This window comes from Aegilops tauschii, chromosome 7, assembly GCF_002575655.3.
Source record: "Aegilops tauschii subsp. strangulata cultivar AL8/78 chromosome 7, Aet v6.0, whole genome shotgun sequence".
NCBI classification, from domain to species: domain Eukaryota; kingdom Viridiplantae; phylum Streptophyta; class Magnoliopsida; order Poales; family Poaceae; genus Aegilops; species Aegilops tauschii.
Genome location: NC_053041.3, coordinates 558,208,926 through 558,226,372, shown reverse-complemented (window position 1 = coordinate 558,226,372; position 17,447 = coordinate 558,208,926). Strand labels below are relative to the sequence as shown.

General features: G+C 46.7%; 2 protein-coding genes and 1 pseudogene across 2 annotated transcripts; all 3 read right to left on the bottom strand.

The window, feature by feature from the left end:
• Positions 1–1,073: 1,073 nt before the first annotated feature.
• LOC109777122 (disease resistance protein RPM1-like) lies at positions 1,074–11,023 on the bottom strand (annotated as a pseudogene).
• LOC141027386 (uncharacterized) lies at positions 4,570–5,097 on the bottom strand. Its single transcript, XM_073504394.1, has one exon. The coding sequence runs from the start codon at positions 5,095–5,097 to the stop codon at positions 4,570–4,572; it is 528 nt and encodes a 175-aa protein (XP_073360495.1).
• A 3,410-nt stretch (positions 11,024–14,433) lies between the features above and the next one.
• LOC120969069 (uncharacterized) lies at positions 14,434–16,717 on the bottom strand. The gene is made up of 2 exons (XM_073502927.1): positions 16,394–16,717; positions 14,434–16,032 (listed from the first exon to the last, which is right to left on the bottom strand). The coding sequence occupies exons 1-2, from the start codon at positions 16,487–16,489 to the stop codon at positions 15,361–15,363; spliced, it is 768 nt and encodes a 255-aa protein (XP_073359028.1). The 5' UTR covers positions 16,490–16,717; the 3' UTR covers positions 14,434–15,360.
• Positions 16,718–17,447: the final 730 nt, after the last annotated feature.

Below are 17,447 nucleotides of genomic sequence, written 5' to 3'. Positions count from 1 at the left end.
GGTCCTGCAATATGACAAACAAGTTTCAAACTTCCAACCAGCATATCATCAAAATTCTCGGACCCGAGAGGGTTTCCTGCCTTGCGATCCTAGTATTTCTTTTGTGGCACTGCACGAGCTAATGATGTTCACCTTCTGGCCTAGAAATTTCAGTGTCACTACTGTTTTTTTTTGGCAACCCTAGCTACTTGCGTAGTATTTGTAGATGCTTCATTGATTCTTCGCAGTTGGTGTTGTGCAATACTGTAGATGCTTCAGACATAGTAGAACAAACCACATGAAGATCTAAATGAACTGCCATCGCCCAGATTTGCATGACAGCTGCACAAAACTGCCCTCTGCTTCCTCGATACACATCCTTAAAAAGAGAGAACATCGGAAATTTCCGAATCACCAATATCCACAAATGCATAAAAGGAACAAGTATTAATATGTAAAGTTCAAACGATAATTAAGATGCTCCAGATAAGTACTCCAGAACGCAGCACGTAAAATACTTTACCATGTCTCAGCGCTCAAAGAAAATGGAACACAATCAACCTTGATCACTGGTAAGATATTTTAAAGGGAAAACAACAAGCCCAAGAAAACAACCAAACATGTACTGATATATCATTTAGAGCACAGCCTATGAGTTGCAAAAATGAGATACAACCACAGAAGGAGCAACCTGATGACAAATGAAACTACTGTGCGAAACTGTAAGCAACATCTTATCAGAGCACAGAATGTAGTATTATTTTCCCTCAAGGAAATGACACATGATTTAACAAACAGAATCGACAACAACACAGTTCACAAGCACAAAAATAGAGTAGTGAAGTAGCACCCCAAGTAAAGCATCATGGAACTACCACCCATACTGCACTGGAGGAGTCTTTTAACGACAGGGGTGGAGCCCAGTAAAAACACAAGAAACCTGACGAGCCACCAGTTGTACCATGCATGGATATGTCTCCCTCATCTTGCAGTCTAAAGCATTTTCTTTCTGGTGACCTAGCCACATGAGCATGTTCAAGTTACACGAGGAAATAATATTGAAATTCCAATCAGTAGTTGAGTGTTTTACATACCTATGCATGTCCAGACCAGTAGCGGTCAATGGCGTAGAGAATGCTGCCATCGCACCCTGCCAATTCTAGACATTGGCGCAGCAACATCAGGAAGTCGGGGTGATTCCGGCAAAGCTTAGCTTTTTAAGGTGCCCAAGGAACTCAATGCCAGGTGGGACCTCCGTCATGCTATTTAGGTTGATCAGTATCAATCTTTCCCAGGCTCGCATGGCATCTTTTTTAAACTCTAGCAGCTTCAGATTAGGAAGGTCTCTTAGAAAGAGGGTCTTCAGATTAGGAAACCAGCCACTGAGAAATATCAGCTCCTCTCCAGTATATGCACTTGTCAAATCTAGGTCTGTCATATTTGACATCTAGAAAGTGATGGCAGGGGTTTTCTTTCAACTCGGACCAATATAGATGCGAAACGAATACAAGTTCTGACCCACAGCTTGGAAGAGAGACTCGCACAAATGTCCCTTCCGCTAATCTTCCAGTCAGACGTAGCTTCTTCAGATTTGGTGGGAGAGCATTCAACTGGAGAACCTCATTCTTATCACTTGCATTCACACTTAGCACAGACAAAAATTGCATCTGAACAAGGATTCACACAGGCGTCCACAGTAGATTCCTTCACATTCCATATCCTGAAGCTTCTAGTTGCCTAAGCTCCCCAAACAACCTAGAGACTCATCCTGTGCATCTAACGCATTCAATGTCTGTAGATTTGTCAGGTTCCCCAAGATTTCTGGGGATACGTACACCACTAGCAGACCTAAATTCTGCCCAAGTTGCATCATACACTCTCTCAGCAAGCAAATGTCTAAGATTCTTCAGTTGACAATCCCTCTAGGAAGCTACTTGTCTATCAGATCCAAAAAGGTCCAGTGTCAATAAATTTGTAAGTTTCTCAACAGACTTAGGGAGGACCTTCACCTTTGAACCACGCAGACCTAAATGGCGGAGATTGAAAAGATCTTCAATAGCATCTGGAACATTCTCAATGGGTAGGCACTTAGCTCCAGTACCGACATATATCTTGACATCCCCACTATTAGAGGCAGTAGACTGGATGATGGAGTACCAATGTCCAATGCAATGAGAGAACGAAGGCGGTGTAAGTTTGAGGGTGATTGGTATATTCCCTTCTTCAGTTTGTGTATTACCAGTCGACGTCCATCCTTCTCCTCAATATATTCTGCATGCTTATCCCCTCGTATACACCACCAAAGCACTCTTTCTGACATAAATCTACTGCCAACTCGTGCATGATATCATGGATCCGGAATGATTTCATCCTACCAAATGAGTTCTTTTGAACAAGTTGTAGCATATTTCTGTGAACCAACTCTTTAGATAACCTCTGCACTTCTCCATTGTGCTTTCACCCCTTCTCTCGATGAACCCTCTGCTACCCACAACCTTATAGTTTTTTTTCTTCTCATGAGATAGTCCTCTGGAAACAAGCTGCAGTATAGGAAAACCTTTTCAAGTGTGTCGGAAGGTAAATGTAGCTCAAATAAAGGATATTCCTGACATGTTCCAAGCTTGGATTATTAAATAGCTCCCAGTTGAGCTGGTCGTGTATTCGCTTCAATTCCTCTTTGGTCTTGTCACGCCTGAAGAGGAGCCTACCAATAGAGACAATGGCAAGAGGTATGCCTTTACACTTGCTTGCTACTTGATGTGCTAATTTTGTCATTTCTTTCGGGCATTTATGATTTGTATCTCCTGGGAATGCTGTATTACAAAAGAGCTCCCATGCTTTATCTTTTGGTAAAGCTTCCAGCATAGGACATGTCCTGCTGAGGCAAGTGCAGCAACGTGGCCTTCCCGTGTTGTGATTACGAGTCTACTGCCCTTGTCATTACAGATAAGTGCCCCAGAAAAATCATTGAATGATTCGAGAGTCCAGATATCATCCAATATGATAAAATACTTCTTTTGTTCCAGAAAATTCCTCAGTGTCTCTTCGAGCTATGTTGGATAGAACACTGGCTTTATCTTTGAATAGTTGCTTGATTAAATTCCTCAAGATATCTTCTCTAGAATAAGTTTGAGAGATGGAGATCCAGGCATGGCAGTCAAACTTTTCTCTGCCCTTCCGGTACACATTTGCAGCCAAAGCTGTTTTACCAAGCCCTCCCATCCCGTGCAGTACTATCACAGATCTTTCCAAATCATCACTTTCCAACCAGTTCTCAAGTGTTTTTTTATTTTCATCAACCCCCACAAGATCTTCTTCACCAAGGGAACGCGAATTGCTTGCCAGATGTTGAGACCTCTCAACAATGTAACTTGAGTCATTGGTATTTATTTATTTTTGAACGGTCACCGGGTGGGGGGGGGGGGGGGGGGGGGGGGGGAGCTTCCCCACCTGAATATATTACCACTAAATGGAAGGTCAGAGAATTACAGCAGAAGTATGGGTACAATTTCAGCTAGAAGGGATTGCAGAGGACAGAAAGTGTAGCCACTGTCTAGCAGAGTTACTATCTTCAGTCTTTTTGAATCGGAAAACCCAGAGAGAGAAATCTGCTACAATATTTCTTAGCGTAATTCTGAGAGAGTGGTCTTCATTCCTGAACACGAGAGCGTTCCTCGAGTCCCAGAGCTTCCAGGAAACTGTTAAGGCCACCTACTATCGGAACCCACCGATCCTTGGCCTGGAACAGGTGCACAAGATTGATCTCTGCTTCCTTAACCAATGAAGCTATCCTATTTAAAGAAAGCAAGACATTTGGATGCTTGAATCCTTTTTTCAGATAGATTCTCCATCCACCATGATGTTTCTGACCGACAATATGCAAATACTCGTCCGCAATATCCTCAATCCCATATGCAAGCATTCTCACCTCCTCCACCCAGATTTCATATGTTGGATTCTTGTGATTCCTCACATCCATTCGGCAAAGAAATTCATGAATTAGCCTGAGTTCTCTTCTTATGCGACCCATGCTGCCTTGAAGCTCTGTTAGCTGCGCAATGAACTTTTTGAATTGTGAACTAGCCTGATTGATTGCTTCATTCCCCAGAGCAGCACCAATCTTTGCCACAGCTAAAAGAATCACTGATTCAGCCATTTGCTACAAGTTTGAGACAGCTAGGTTGAACATCAGGGCACCCTTGATATCTCTCTCAAGATCTTGAAAAGCATGAACTGGAAAAAAGCATTATGATAAATACCACAGTCATTGACTAAATAATCATATAGATGAACATTACAAGAAAACGAAAAAAAGGAAGGATAACCATAATGGCATTAGCGAATGTTCATGTTAGGAGAAAATCAAAATTTTATCTTATAAATGTAGCTAAAACAATGTTATGGGGAGATGCCAGTCACTTTTTAAAGGCTGCAAATTCCACCAACTGGGAGCTGAGAACATCGGATGTGCTACACTTTATATTTTTTTCGAGAAAACGCAGAAGATTTGCGTTTCATTGCATTGAAAAGGAAAGGGGTTTTCAGTTACATCCTCCTAGGAGGCAATCATACAGTATGAGGGTGTTGCAATTAGTGTACATCCCAGGTCTGGGGAATGAGGGCACGCAGGCCCAGCGCGCCGGCTCTGGCCCAAAGGGTCGCCTCCTCCTTGATCTTAGCCAGAAGCGCAGCCATAGAAGGGCTAGCTCTGTCAAAGACGCAGTCGTTCCGATGCTTCCAAAGCATCCAAGGAATGAGTAGTGTCGCCGAGGCGAGGCCCTTGCGCATAGGCGTGGGCGTGTGCTGCCGCATGGAGAGCCACCAGGTGTTGGTTGATGGCTCGCCATCAGGCGGGTTGCAGGGAACCCTTAGCCAGCTCAGGATTTCGTACCATACCTGCCGGGAGAACGGGCAGGCGAGGAGGAGATGCTGGATGGTCTCCGACGCTTGGTCACAGAGTGGGCAGCGCGCTGGGTGCTGCAAGCCGCGACGGGGGAGGCGGTCGGCGGTCCAGCACCGGTCTAGGTGGGCGAGCCAATGGAAGAAGCGTACCCGGGGCGGCGCCCAGCATTTCCAAGTGAGTTTCCAGGCATCACATGCGGTGGATCCGTGGAACATGGCAAGGTAGGCGGACTGCGCGGTGTAGGTGCCTTTGGAGCTCCACTTCTAGAGTAGACGATCCGGCTCGGCGGAGAGCGTTGTGTGCTCGATCATGTGCCAGAGTTGCAGGTACTCGCCGATCTCTTGAATCCCAATGGTGCCCTGTATGTCGCGCGCCCAACTGTTGGCCTGGAGGCCATCCGCCACCGTCCGCAGCTTGCGGCGTCTTTTGGGGATGCAAGAGTATAGCGCCGGCGCGATCTCGCTGACGGAGCGTCCGTCGATCCAGCGGTCCTCCCAGAACAAGGCGAGCTGGCCGTTGCCAATCTGCATAGTGGTCGAGGCAAAGAAAAAGGCGCGCTCGTCGGCGGAGAACTGCAGGCCAAGACCACTCCAAGCCCTGGCGCTGTCGGTGCGGCTTAGCCACAGCCAACGTGTGCGGAGAGCGGGGCCTGTGCGCTCCAGGTCGTGGACACCAAGTCCTCCGAGCGAGATCGGCCATGCGACGCGCCGCCAATTGACATGGCAATTGCCGCCATTGGCTTCGGCGCGTCCGGCCCAGAGGAATCCCCTCTGTATCTTCTCCAGCGCCTTGATGATCCGCTTCGGGGGTGCTAGCGCCAGCAGCTGGTGGATGGGGATGGCGCTGAGCACGGCCTTGACGAACGCGAGGCGACCAGCTTTGTTCATGAGGCGCGCCTTCCAAGTAGGCAGCATGCCAGCAGTTTTGTCGACCACACACATTCCTCCTTCCGAGTTGCTTGTCCGAACTTGGCTCTTTAGTAAAACGAAGGAGCTGCTAAGCTATTATTAGGTATCAATTTAGGAGCCTTTTGTCATTTCCAACTACATTATTGGTTGAAGCAGGGCAGCGGATGGACGCTTGATCGTGAGCGGGATGCCAAGATATGTGATAGGCAGGTCGATGATGGGGCAGCCAAGTGCGTCAATGATGGGTGCCACGCCATCGGCGTCGCAGCAGATGAGGGTGGCTAAGCTCTTCAGGAAGTTCACCTGGAGGCCCGACGCGCGTCCGAAGAGCTGCAGGACTCCTTTCACAGCCATGGTGTCGCCCTGGGTGGGGTGGCAGAAAAGGATCACATCGTCCGCATATAGCGAGACGGCAGGGATCGGGCACCGCGGGTGAAGCTGCTGTAAGATGCCCGTCTCGGTGGCTCGGTGAAGGAGACGGCTAAGCGTGTCGACCGCGAGGACGAATAGCTGGGGCGAGAGGGGATCACCCTGTCAAAACCCGCAGCGGTGCCAAATGGTCGGGCCGGGCTTGCCGTTCAGGAGCACATTGGTGCTGGCCGACGAAAGGAGGATGGCCAGCCAGTCCAGGAAGCGGCTGCCGAATCCGTACTGGCGCAGGACCTCAAAGAGGAACGGCCAGCTGATCGAGTCGAAGGCCCGTGCCAAGTCCAGCTTCAACAGCAAGCGGGGGGCCTTGAGCTGATGGAGGAGGCGCGCGGACTGCCGGACGAGGACGAAGTTGTCATGCAACGAGCGTCCAGGGATGAACGCGTTCTTGTTCGCGCTGACGAGAGCATTAAGCTTGGGCGCGAGTCGCAGCGAGAGGACCTTCGCGAAGATCTTGGCGACGAGGTGGATGAGGCTTATTGGCCTGTAGTCTCCAAGGCAGCGAGCATCCGCGCGCTTGGGCAGCAGCGTGAGGAGCACCTGGTTGAGGCAGCTAAAACCTCGGCCCCGGAGCGCGTAGAGCTGCTGGAACACGTCGACGAGGTCCTGCTTGACGATGGGCCAACATGCGCGCAGGAAGTCAGCGGTGAAGCCGTTGGGACCGGGCGCTTTGCGCGCGGGCAAGCGCTTGATGGCCTGCCAAATCTCCTCGGCGTCAAAGGGTGCATCGAGGTCGTCGAGGTTGGCAGGCGTGATGAGGGCGGAGAGGTCCAGAGTGCACTCCCGGGGCGCGGCGGTGCCAAGCAGAGCGTCAAAGTGCGCGTAAGCTGCCGCGGCCATGTCTTCCTGGTCCGTGATGATTTCCTCGTCAACCACCAAGCTGTGCACCGTGTTCTTCTGCCGCCTATAGGAGCATTGCCGGTGGTAGAAAGATGTGTTGGCATCGCCGTCCTTGAGAGTCGCAAGGTGGGCGCGTTGGCGAGCGATGGATCGCTCCAGGGAAGCAAGGCCTAGATAGGAGGCCTTGATCTGGCGACGCAGCCAGTCTTCGTGCGGGGACAGAGCTCTACTCTCCAAAGCAGTGTCAAGCTTGAGGAGAAGCTCGCGGGAGATCGCCAGCCTGAGGCGCACATTGCCCACGGTCCGCGAACTCCAGCTAGTGAGCCGGCGCGCGGTGGCCTGCATGCGCAACATGAAGCGCCGGAATGGGTCTGTCACGTGGACGGAGTGCCATGCGGCCGCGACGACGTCGTGGAATCCGTCGAGGCGAATCCAGAAATCCTCGAAGTGGAAGCGCCGGTGTGTAGGCACTACCGGAGAGCAGTCCAAGAGCAGGGGACTGTGGTCGGAGACGACGGAGGCAAGGCAGTAGGCCTGCAAACGAGTCGAGCTCGAGCGAGTTGGAGTTGGCTCAGCTCAACTTATATGAAAATTCGAGCGAGCTCAAACTTAGTGAAGCTCATGATCGAGCTGTAGAACATGAGTCGTGCTCAGCTTGTAACGATCTCGAGTCGATCTCGACCTAGTTTCGAGCTAAATGAGATGATAAAAAATATAAATCTATGGATGAATAACAAAAAAATTAAGGTGAATATATTGGGAACCTTTGCCAAAAATATAGGATATTTAACACATAGTCGACCATGTGCCATAATTAGGCCTAAATCTTCTCTGCACTTAATTAAGTTTCCATGTTCGTTGGTAAATAAAATGAAGAAAAATTATGGACAACATGTATGATAATAAATTATCTTATTTCCATTTAATATATGACATGATTATTTAACATAATGATATTCTATCGAGCTATCGAGCTAAATCGACCGAGCCAACATTGGCTCAAGATCGGCTCGTTTCTCGGTCGAGCTACATAAAGTGTTAAAACTCAGCTTGTTTCTTTTCGAGTCGATCTCGAGTCGAGTCAAAAAACGAGTCGATCTCGAGTGGCTCACGAGCCTCGAGCTTTTTTTTCAGCCCTACAAGGCAGTGTAGGAGGCACGCGCTGTGAAGCTCCTCCCAGTCCGTGGTGCAAAGCACCCGGTCGAGGTGGACAAGGGTCGGGGGCGACTGCTCGTTCGACCAAGTGTAGCGTCTCCCGCTGAGGTACACTTCTTTGAGCGCTAGGTCGTTGAGCACGCGTCGAAAGCGACCCATCATGCGGCGGTTGACGTTCCGTTGTTCTTGTCCTCGTCGCGATATATGAGGTTGAAGTCTCCGCACAACATCCACGGTCCGGGGCACTCATCGCGGATGTCGCGGAGCTCTTGAAGGAAGGCAACCTTGTCGTCGTCTAGCTGGGGCCCATAAACAACGGTGAGCCACCATGGAGTGCCAACGCCAGACGCGGTGGAGACCTTAGCAGACAAGGCGTTGGTAGTGAAAAGAGGATCGGTGATGGCCACCTCTCTACTCTTCCATGCCAACAGGATGCCGCCACGGGTCCCGACCGCGGGCAAGTACACATAATCGTCAAAATCCGAGCCAAGAGTCTCAAGGACAACCGACGAGCAAACTAACTGCATCTTAGTTTCTTGGAGGCAGGCGATCGACAATCAATCTAGTGACATATACCTTTTTTTTTTGTTAATGTAAGAAAAACTACGAGGGACATCTAAAATCGGCTGCAGCTGTGCATGAGTAGATTGGACTTGTAGAAGTTTGCAGCTTTAATCTAGGTTTTTGTGCACTCCGCTCTTGCAAGGATTTTACGTTGCACCTCACAGTTACACTTGGCTACGCTCCATCTCTTCTTAGTACACAACATACACTTTTTCCTGCATATTTGAAAGAAAGAAAATTGCAACTAAAAGTCTAAAAGAATACAGGCAGAACAAAAACATGCCTATAACCAAGAGGAGATGCATGCAAACTGAGCAGACTGATAAACGTAGATTAACTTGGGAAAAGGAGTTAAGCAGCTTCTGTATTTTTCTGAAATGGTTGATCCTACTGTTTCATTAGCAGAGGGAATAAATGGTACTCTTGGAAGTATTGACTGTCAATCGCATAGTTCTGTATGAAGTGTTAACGAGTTCAGATATGTTGAGCATGAAATTTCACTAAACGATGTAGAAGTTCAAGGAAGTAGTACAAAAGCTATATTCATGTGTACCTGTTATTGACGCGGCAATCGGATCCTGAAGTTCTTGCAGTCCCCATAACCTTTGGACTTCCACAGATGGTAGTCTAGCCATATGGCTCTGTTGTTTTCTTCAACTTCACATTGCTCATCCATCTCTTATGAGCCCAATGATTGTTCTTTTAAAAAATTGGGAGTTGCTGGTTTGGAATTTCATTTCAAGAACATGGTGTAGTCACAAAAGAGAAGACCTGGAAATGTCTTAGTCAAGTACATCAATCAGGTAGCATCATTCAGGCCGGCGTAAGCCCGCCGTAGCTCCGTCAAAAAAAAAAAATCAGGTAGCATCTTTAGTACAAATAATTGCCGTCCTAACTACTACATAAGTATATATTGCATATGAGTTCACGCGTCCAATTATTGATAGTGACATATTTTGTTGTATTAGTTGCGACTGGCCAACTAAACAATTGCTTGTAATTAATCTGAGAGCTGGTGCTGGCAGCCATGTGAAGGCATATAAGCAAATGGTGGACGGCGACAACCAGATTGAGACCTGTTAACAGCTTACGAGATGCTAAAGAAGCAACTTATATTGCATATGAGTTCACGCCTCCAATTATTGATGGTGACATATTTTGTTTAATTAGTTGCAACCAAGGTTTTGGTTACCGGTCGAAATTTCGAGATTTCCCATGGTTACCGCGTATTTCCGTGCCCCTCGGTAAATCCCCGTACCAAGCAAAAAATACCAATTTTTTGAATTTAAACGCTCGATTTATAGTAAAGTATGTAGGATCTAATTAATGCCATGAGAGTTGGTTCTGACGTGTTGATAGAAACCTAGTTCTTGTTTTGAGAGGTCTCTGGTTCGAATGTTCATTCATTCACTTATTTAAATTCAAAATTTAACTATAAAATTCGCTCGAAATATTCTCGGTATTTCTTGATAACCGTGGTAACCACGTTTACGAGTCCCCCTGGGTAAAATTGTCTTATTCGGTAACCAAAACCTTGGTTGCAACTGGCCAAGTAAACAATTGCTTCTAACTAATCTGAGAGCTGGTGCTGGCAGCCATGTGAAGGCATATAAGCAAATGGTGGACGGCGACAACCTGATTGAGACCTGTTAACAGCTTACGAGATGCTAAAGAAGCAACTTATGATGCCTAATTTGTCCAGAATTCTGGCCCATGGACCATGGCTGGAGATCCCATCAGAAAAGAAATAAGTAAAGTTTAAATAGCTGAGAGCCTGAGAGCAGGTTTCTTTCTGTTATACTTACTCAAAGAAAATACTGCAGTATATTTTTGTCTTAATGGAAATGCAGAAACCCTTATCAAGGGGCTCGAAGCCAACAAATATATAGCTCGACTGCTCAAGACGTAAATGGCTTGAGGACGAATGGATGCTCAATTTGGTCTTAATCCTGTGTTAATATCAGTTCAAATACTTGACATCCTAACGAGAAAAACAAGGGAAAGGTCACAAATATGAGGAATGGCGACTCCTAAAGCAGGGGATGTCGGGGTGCTTCCCTCGTACCTCGCCGCTGCCGCCAATGTGCCCTACTCGCCGGTGCAGCGATTTTGCTGCACGCCGGCCACACCGGCTAAGGGAAGAGAGGTTGGGCCGCCGTCCAACCTAACCGCCGGCAGGATCTGCGAGACGCCATAGCCGCGACCACGGCGCCGTTGACTATCCAGTAGGGTGCGGGGAGCGTGGTTGGGCTGCTGGAGTAGGTGCAGGCGCCCATAGCCCGCCCGTCAGCCCATTTCGTTTGGAGGAAACGGCTCCAGCAGTTCCGTTTGGTACCCTTCGGGCCCGGGGAAATATCATGGGCTCCCAGCCTCAGGGTGCTCCCCTGCTCCAATTTCAAAATATCAATTTTAAATATTTCAAAGATTCCTTCCCTCAATTTTTTTTTCAAAAATTCCGAAAACAATTGTAGGTGTTCACAAGAAATTTGATTACAACCTTTAAAATTTTCAGGTCCAAACTCTAAATGCACATTGAGAAACAAAAATGTGAAATCTAGCATGAATAGTGTAAAAAAAACAAAGCCAACATCACTCAGGCCAGGAATTTTAAGTATCACAGGAATTCAGATCAGAGGATAATTGTTGAGTGTCCAGATAAACAATGCCAGTTCTTTATGGTGGCAGCAATTATAAAAGGGGAGAAAACCTTTGTAATTAAGAAGATGAGACTAGAGCACACTTGCCCTAGTACCACTGAGACCACCAGGGTTAGTGCTAAGTGGCTAGCACAGAAATATGAGCATCTCTTCAGATCTGATATAACTACTGGTATTCAGACAATAATTGATGCATGCATGGAAAAATATGGTGTAGATGTGCCCAAGTGCATGGCATATAGGGCAAAGAACATAGCTATTGAAGCTGTCTGAGGAGATCACAAGAAGCAATATCCTAGGCTTAAAGACTATGCTCAGACTGTCATGACACAAACCCTGGGAGTAGAGTAATAGTCACTACTGTTACTCCAGTACGAAATGCAAAAATACCCCACCCAGGCCCAAGATTCCATGCCATGTTCTTTTGCCTGAATGGAGCAAGGGAGGGGTTTCTCAATGGGTGTAGGCCATTCATTGGTTAGTTCCCGAACCTTGTGCACCATTTACATATTGTAGAGTACTCCATATTGTATATCACTTGAATGTATTTAATGTTTGGAAATGTTGATTATGCAGGTCTTGATGGATGCTTCATTAAGCTCACTACAGGAGCTCTACTCCTTGCTGCCACTGGTAGAGATGGCAACAACAACATATATCCACTGGCATTTGGCATAGTTGGACAAGAGGACACACCTAGTTGGTGTTGGTTTCTACACCAACTGAAAATTTGCCTAGGTGGAGAAGTGGGCAAGTTTGGACCTTATACTATAATGTCAGATAGACAAAAGGTATGTGTTTGCACATTTCATTTTGTTTTGCACAAGTGTTAACAGTAGCTAAGAGTTTCATTGGTGCATATTTATTTACCTTGTAGCTTAGACTTGTTAAATTGTTTGTGTCAAGGGTTATTGAATGCAGTGAATGCTGTGTTTCCAAATTGCAACCAAAGATTCTGCCTTAGGCATTTATATGCAAATTTCCAAAATGCTGAGTTTAGGGGTGAAGATCTTAAGAAGTGCATGGATAATGCTAGCTATGCCTACAATGAACACAAATTTCATATTGCAATGAATGATCTTAGAGCTGAAAGTGAGGAAGCTTGGGAGTGGCTTACTGCAATACCAAAAAAAACATGGGCAAGGCATGCATTTGACACAAACTGCAAGACTGACTTGGTAGTGAACAACTTGTCTGAGGTGTTCAACAAGTACATTCTAGATGTTAGGAGAAAACCTATAAGGACAATGTGTGATGGGATAAAAGATAAGCAGATGGTGAGGTGGCATAGGAACAGAGAGAGTGTAAAGGCAGCAAGATGGGATATAACACCTCATTACAGTGAGAAGCTAGAGGTTGAGAAGGAGAGGGCCAGATATTGCAAGCCAATACAGGCAGGGGTCAACTTATGGCAAGTTACAAGTGGGCAGCAAACACATGCTGTCAACCTGGAACTTGAGACTTGTGGATGCAGGAAGTGGGCCTTAGTGGCATACCTTGCAACCATGTCATCTCTGCAATAAACAAGGCTAAAAGGAAACCAGAGGATTATGTCAGCAAATTCTTCAAGAAAGATTTTTATGTTGCAGCTTATGAACCAATGATCTTTCCTGTGCCTGGTGAGCATGATTGGACAAGGACCCCTGGTCCAGACATAGAACCACCTGCATTCAAAATCAAGAGAGGAAGAAAGAAATAAAAGAGGATCAAGGGCAAATTTGAAGTACCAAAGCCAAAAGACACTTCAAGAATGGGGACCATAACATGTGGCAATTGTGGTCTCCAAGGGCATAGGTACACAAACTGTCTTCAACAGTTGAAGCCTGAGCTAGCTTTGAGGAAGAATAAGCATGTGGTAATAATTTTTCACCTTAATATACAAATCTTTCCTTTATTTCTTGTACATTTCTTTCTAGCATTATTAACTGTTTTCCTTTTATTTGTAAGGCTACTCCAAGTAACTCACAGCCATGAGCTGCTGGTCCTTCTACTACAACAACAGCAAGATAGCCAAGAGCTGCTGCCAGAGGAAGAGGAGCTGCTACTTCTAGTACACCACCACCATCTGGAAGAGGAGCTGGCAGAGGAAGAGGAGCTGGAAGAGGTGCTCCAAGGCCATTCAGTGCCCCCAGGCAATATGCTGACATTCCTACTGATGGTACACACACTGGATGGATGTCCTACTTCACTGCTAGCAGAGGAAGAGGACCATGTAATTTGAAATGATGTGGTCTTATTTTGGTTGAACTTGATGCTGATGTTGATGTGTTGTTGCCACTTGATGCATAATTTGGCACAATCCAGTACTGGTTATTGTAATGTTGAACTTGAGGTGGAGTACTCTAGTTGGGGCACCATATTTTGGTGTTGAATATGTTGCTACTGGATATGTATGTGTTGAACTTGAGGTGGTTATCTAAATGTTGAACTTTAGGTGGTTATTGTAATGTTGAACTTGAGGTGGAGTACCAGTATTTGCAAAGCAGTAACACATTTTCAGTTACTTGTTGCAAATGAGTACCAATACTGCTGCTAGTTGTTGCATGTCAGTACCAATATTGGGGCATCACATAACATGCAGTACCACATTTGGGGATCCTGACATGTGGGACATATACCTCTCCTACTATTAAAGTGACAACACAAGATCTCAGATTTGGGAATGAAACTAGGGTTCGTCCACGCAGTGTCCATTTGGAGCGCAGCGAAGGAGAAGAAGGAGAAATCTCAGCGTGGAGGCGCTGACTGGGGCCGGCGGTGGAGAGAGAGATGTCGTGGTCGTCTAGTGCCAGGTCCGCTCCCGGATTTCGTCGAGCTGCAGGAAGGAGGGGGGAGGAGTCGCGCTCGCCGGTACGCTACCGCGAGCTCCCAGTGGCATACGAGCCTCCAGTGATGTGCCACTGCTCACCTCCGAGGAAGGCGCCAAGATGGATCTCCTGGAGCAGGCAGAACCCTGGTAGGAGGTACTATAGCTGCGTGGATGCTATGGTGAGTGTTGTTTTTTGACTAATTTCCTTCCTTTTTCTTCTGTGCAATAGTATGTGAAATGATATATTTTTGGAAATTTGTTTGTGCATCTTAATAGCACGGTGGCTGTGGATTTGTGCAATGGCATGATGATCCATTGCCCACATTCTGGAGTGAGCTCATTAGGGATCTACGTGATGAAGTATGGAGGCTTAAAGGTGCAACTGTTGCTAGATCTGAAGATCAATTTCCAATCCTGACTCCAAGAAGATGATGGCACAAGGGAGGCCATGTTTCTGTCTCTGCAAACTCAACTCAGAGAGAAGAATGCAGAGATTGCAGGGATTAGGGCCAAATTTCACAATGTGTTGTTTCTTTTCACTATATTTGTGCTTGGCTTAGTTGCAGGCAAGATATTAATTTAGTTAGTTGGTTTAGTTGCAGCCAATCTAAATGCAATGTACTGTCTGGTTTAGTTGCTCTAGTTTAAGCCAAGTTGTAATGGATCAAGTGGTAATGGATCCGTGAAGTTATCTTCTGATGCAATGAGATTTAGTCAGTCTTGTTCCTCTTTTATTTTGTATGAAATGAGTGGTTTGCTGCAACATTGTCATATTGTATCATCATCAACATATCCATCTACATAATCAGCATATCCATACATAATAAGAAACTGATCCATGTCTACCAATCATAGCACACATTAGTTTCTGGAGTTCAACTCATTATAGTCATACATAACCATTGTTCACAATACATAGAGGAGTTCAACTTCAAATGCATAGTTCATCCTTTTCTCACAAAAGGATGAATAGCATAACTACTACATACATACACAGCCATAGTTCACCATTAGTACAAGCATATAGTACACAACCTTAGTTCCTAGATGCTATGTCATTACACAACCATCATTCCCAAAAGGTCAGCAATGCCACTAATCTCATTTTCATCTTCTTCACTTCTCCAAGATGGCCTGAATCCCCCTGAACTTCTCCTTCAACTTTTCATTCTGAAACTCTAACTGCCACTTCTCTTCAATATGCTTTTCATTTCCCTTAAGCAGATCAGCAACCTGAAGCTTCAACTCTAGCTTCTCTTGGGTGAGCTTCTCCTGACACTTTGTTAGCTCTGCATTCTTCAGCTCCAAATTCATACTAGCTTCAGTAAGCGCTTGCTTCTCTTTCATTTTGTTCAACTTCAAGTTCTGAATGACTGTTGCTTGAGCTCTTGTCAGGTTGAGCAGCAGCTCATACTTCTGAGTAAGTTTCTGGGTCTCTGCATCTTTCTTTGCCATCTCACTTGCCATCTGTGCCTTCATATCATCAATCGGTTCTTTTCTTACCTCCTGCTGATATGTAATGGCAGACTGAAGATGTCTGAAATCCACCACCTTATCTTCCTGGAAGTTCATCAGCTCATGCACATCTTGGACTAGCTTGTCATAGTTGGCCTCCAGCTTGTTCTTCTCTTCTGTCAGATGGTGGATAGTGAAAAAACTTTCAAGATTGTCATTCACCCTAGCAGTTTTGGCATCTTCAACCATTGCCCATAGCTTCAACAATGCATTCTGCATTGTTGGGGGCCACTGGTGATCAACCCATTCAACAAAGCCACAATTGCTACCTGCCTGCAAAAACAACAACAACACCAACACAGTTCATACAACAAGTAATTACACAAGATAACTGCAGTTGCCAAAAAGAATATCTAAATTTAGCATCAGAACACTACATTTAACAAGAGGAGCAGCCACTTGAGTAGCTGACTGACTAGGTTAGTTACCATTTTTAAGCAACTCCAGTACCACTATTAACCAAAATTACTATGCCATTGTACTCCAGCAAAATATACTCATGCTTGACCTAAATAAGCTACTCTAGTACCACTATGAACCAAAATGTTGGCAGCAAGCAGAGTACTCCAGCAAACAGAGTTCAATATGGCACTGACAAAGTAAGAAAAATAATCACTATGCCTACAATCCATACCGGCTGTGCACATGCTAAAAACCGCCTGCCTGTGTCTGTTCCTTCAAAGGCAACAAGCCTCTCAGATGCCATGCCATGCTTCTCACATGGAGACATCACATCCAGCTCAAGCCCCTTGTAATCTGGATCTTCAAGGCTGAAAGGGACCTGCAGAAGCTCGCACAAAGACAATGGGCAAATCAAAACCTACCAAAATCAACCAAATCAAGAAATCCCAAATCTGGAACCCTAACCCTAAACTCACTGTACTGACCTCGTTGAGACCGTCTGTGGAGGAAGAATGCATGTACGGGAGGCTAGACTGGTCGTCGCTGCTTTCGTCCTCCAAAACCATGGCGTCGGCAGGGCGGTGCGGCGGCCGACAGTCGGGACGCGGGCGACGGCGATAGAGGAAACGGGTGAGGAGAGGAGGAGGGGAGGGGAATGGTGCAGCGGGGGCGAGCTGGTGCGACCGGACCGGGTTGGAGAGCAGCAGCGGACCGGCTCGTCCTAGTCAGCGCGCGGGCACGCGCGAGCACGCGCCGATTGGCCAGCGTGGCACCTGACGGGTGGGCCCGAGCTATCGGATCAAGCGTCAATACGTATAAATACGCGTTTTAGCCTTATTTGAAAAAACCTGGAGCAATCGTGGTACTGACATGCAAAAATTAGCAATCGTGGTACCAATCTGCATGTGATGCCCCAATTGTGGTACTTCTGTGCAATTAACTCATTTCAGACAGATCTTTAAATCACTGTGGGCAGGTAGGTGGTGAAGAGGGCAAGGGCGTGGGATGAGGGCGGCCGTTGCGGCGTCCTCAGGGGCGGGCACTCCGGCGGAATCGCCGGCCGCGGACCGGGTGCCGTTTCTGGGCGCTTGAGACGGAAGGCGAGGACGGCGAGGAAGATGACGAGGAGCTGGCCGGAGATCCATCCGGGCCGGCGTCACCAACGCCATCGGATAATGTGTGCCTTCTTTTGACGGAGGGTTACGACGAGAAGGAGTTGGCTAGGATCATCGATGAGCTCCTGCCCGCGGATGATTCGGCGAGGGTTGGATTGAAGGACAAGGAGG